Here is a 1937-nt window from a genome sequence, read left to right on the forward strand (position 1 = left end):
ACTGGTCTCGCCAATTTCCCCAGCCAGGAACATCTCATCCACAACTGTGTAAACCTTGTATGAGCTGAACACGAGGTCCAGCTCACAGACATTTCGGAAATATTCGTTTAAGACCTCCACAAAGTTATGGATGGCTTCCAGATAGGCCAGGTAGTTGTCGTTGACGTCCATGCAGATGCAGAAGTAGAAGCCAGCATAGCATAGGTAAATGATCTTAAAGTTCTGGAACTCCACAAAGTTGGTGTGCTTGGCATCTCGAGCGGTGAACACCATGTGCACTTCCTCAATCAACTTCTGTTTCTCATTGTCATCAAACTGCATGTACCACTTGGCCAGGCGTGTCTTGCCTTCCCAGTTCTGGATGAGGATGAAGCAGGTCATGGCAATCTCAGTCTGAACCCCAGAGGTCCGTGTCCCGCAGTGACTGGGTGGCTCCAACTGTGGCTGCAATTGGGGAGCTCCAGGCTGGACTTTGTTAAAGAGAGAGATGAGATGAACAGAGAGAGGTATGCACATCCCGAGTCCCACAAGAGGCAACACTGGAACATAGGAGCCACATCTCAGGGTCTGGACCTTAGATTTGTAGGTCCAGAAATGTAAAATTTGGTATTTCCAGAAGTGATTCATTCTGCAAGGTTAAAAGACATGTTCCAGTGCACCCAAGTAAGTGAATCATGTTAAACAAAATCACCTGTGAATAAAACAAAATTTAAGGCTAATTTTTTAGTTTCATTTGAAAATCATCTTTCATGTATGTGTTGGCTGATTAGTACGTTATCTCTCATGTAGGAAAGTTCTCATAAATAAACTAATTTTGATCCACTGGATTACATTCTGTTGCAAGTAACAGAAATTACAATTCAAAACAGATGACACAAATGAGGAGATTTGGTGATTTCTGTAATTGGAAATGCAAAGTAGAGTGAGACCTGGAGTTGGATTGATTTAGGCACTCAAACATATTATGAAAATCTGATTGTGTTTGTTGTGTGTGTGTGTATGTGTGTGCACATGCACGTGCCGTGTCTCTGCCTTCTGCAATGTCAGGTTCACTCTAAGGCTGTTTTTTCTTCTGGTGGCACAATAGCTATGTTGGCTTCACATCTGCATACCACATGGCCCAGAATGGAGGTGAACTGAAAGAGAGAGAGAAGGAAGGAGGAAGGGTAAGTGAGAGGAGGGGAGAGGAGAGGAGAGGAGAGGGCGACTGAAGGTTGAGAAGGCAATGCTATTGTCCTAACATAGATTACTCTTAGAAACGTGCTTGGGAAGCGTAGAATCAGAGAAGAATTTCCTGGGTGGAAGTAACAGCTGCTATCATCCTGCTCATGCCATCACCTCTCTTGGACAGGGATGGAGGCAACATGGCCAATTCACATGCTTTTGTTGCCCTTTTCTACTCCCATGCAGGCCAGGCCTCCCTTTCCATTGTCATCTTCTTTTGGAAAGATTACAATAAAATTCATTAGACCACAGCTCTTTTTTCCCCATCAGTTATATTCTAGTTGCACATTCCTAAAACTCCATCTCAATTATTTTGGCTAGACTTGGAAAACATTCATGTTTGTTAGACTCTTAGGGGGTTCACCTTTTCCCATTTTGTGTAGATTCTAACTGGTTTCTCTCTGAGACAGGACCTTAGTCAACAAGTTCTCGGGGAAATGAAGCCCACTTAGAAAGTCTTTTCTGTGTGGCAGCTTCTAAAATAAACGTAAGCTTAATGTAACATATACACATTCATTGAATCCACAGAAGGTATTATTTTCATTCAGAAGGTTTAAGGATCTGGCCCTACAGCCTCGAAATGGTGAATCCATTGCTTTCCCCATATACTAACTACAGCCCTCCGAGAAGTAAAATTCAAATATTATTTCCAGCTCTGCCATCATCTATGTGTGTGGCCTTGGTTTCTTCATCTGTAGAATGACAGGGGTGAA

The 1937-nt window shown here is 43.0% G+C and overlaps 1 protein-coding gene across 1 annotated transcript in view; it reads right to left on the minus strand.

Moving 5' to 3' along the window:
• Nucleotides 1–381, minus strand: part of LOC103600285 (AP-2 complex subunit sigma-like) — a 1051-nt gene extending 670 nt beyond the window's left edge. Inside the window, exons 1-2 of the mRNA XM_008584519.1 lie at nucleotides 242–381; nucleotides 55–127 (exon numbers count right to left, since the gene is read on the minus strand). Of these exons, the coding sequence (XP_008582741.1) occupies nucleotides 55–127; nucleotides 242–381 (213 nt within the window). The remainder of the gene's footprint in view (nucleotides 1–54; nucleotides 128–241) is intronic.
• Nucleotides 382–1937: the final 1556 nt, after the last annotated feature.

Source organism: Galeopterus variegatus, unplaced genomic scaffold (assembly GCF_000696425.1).
Source record: "Galeopterus variegatus unplaced genomic scaffold, G_variegatus-3.0.2 Scaffold3293, whole genome shotgun sequence".
NCBI lineage: Eukaryota > Metazoa > Chordata > Mammalia > Dermoptera > Cynocephalidae > Galeopterus > Galeopterus variegatus.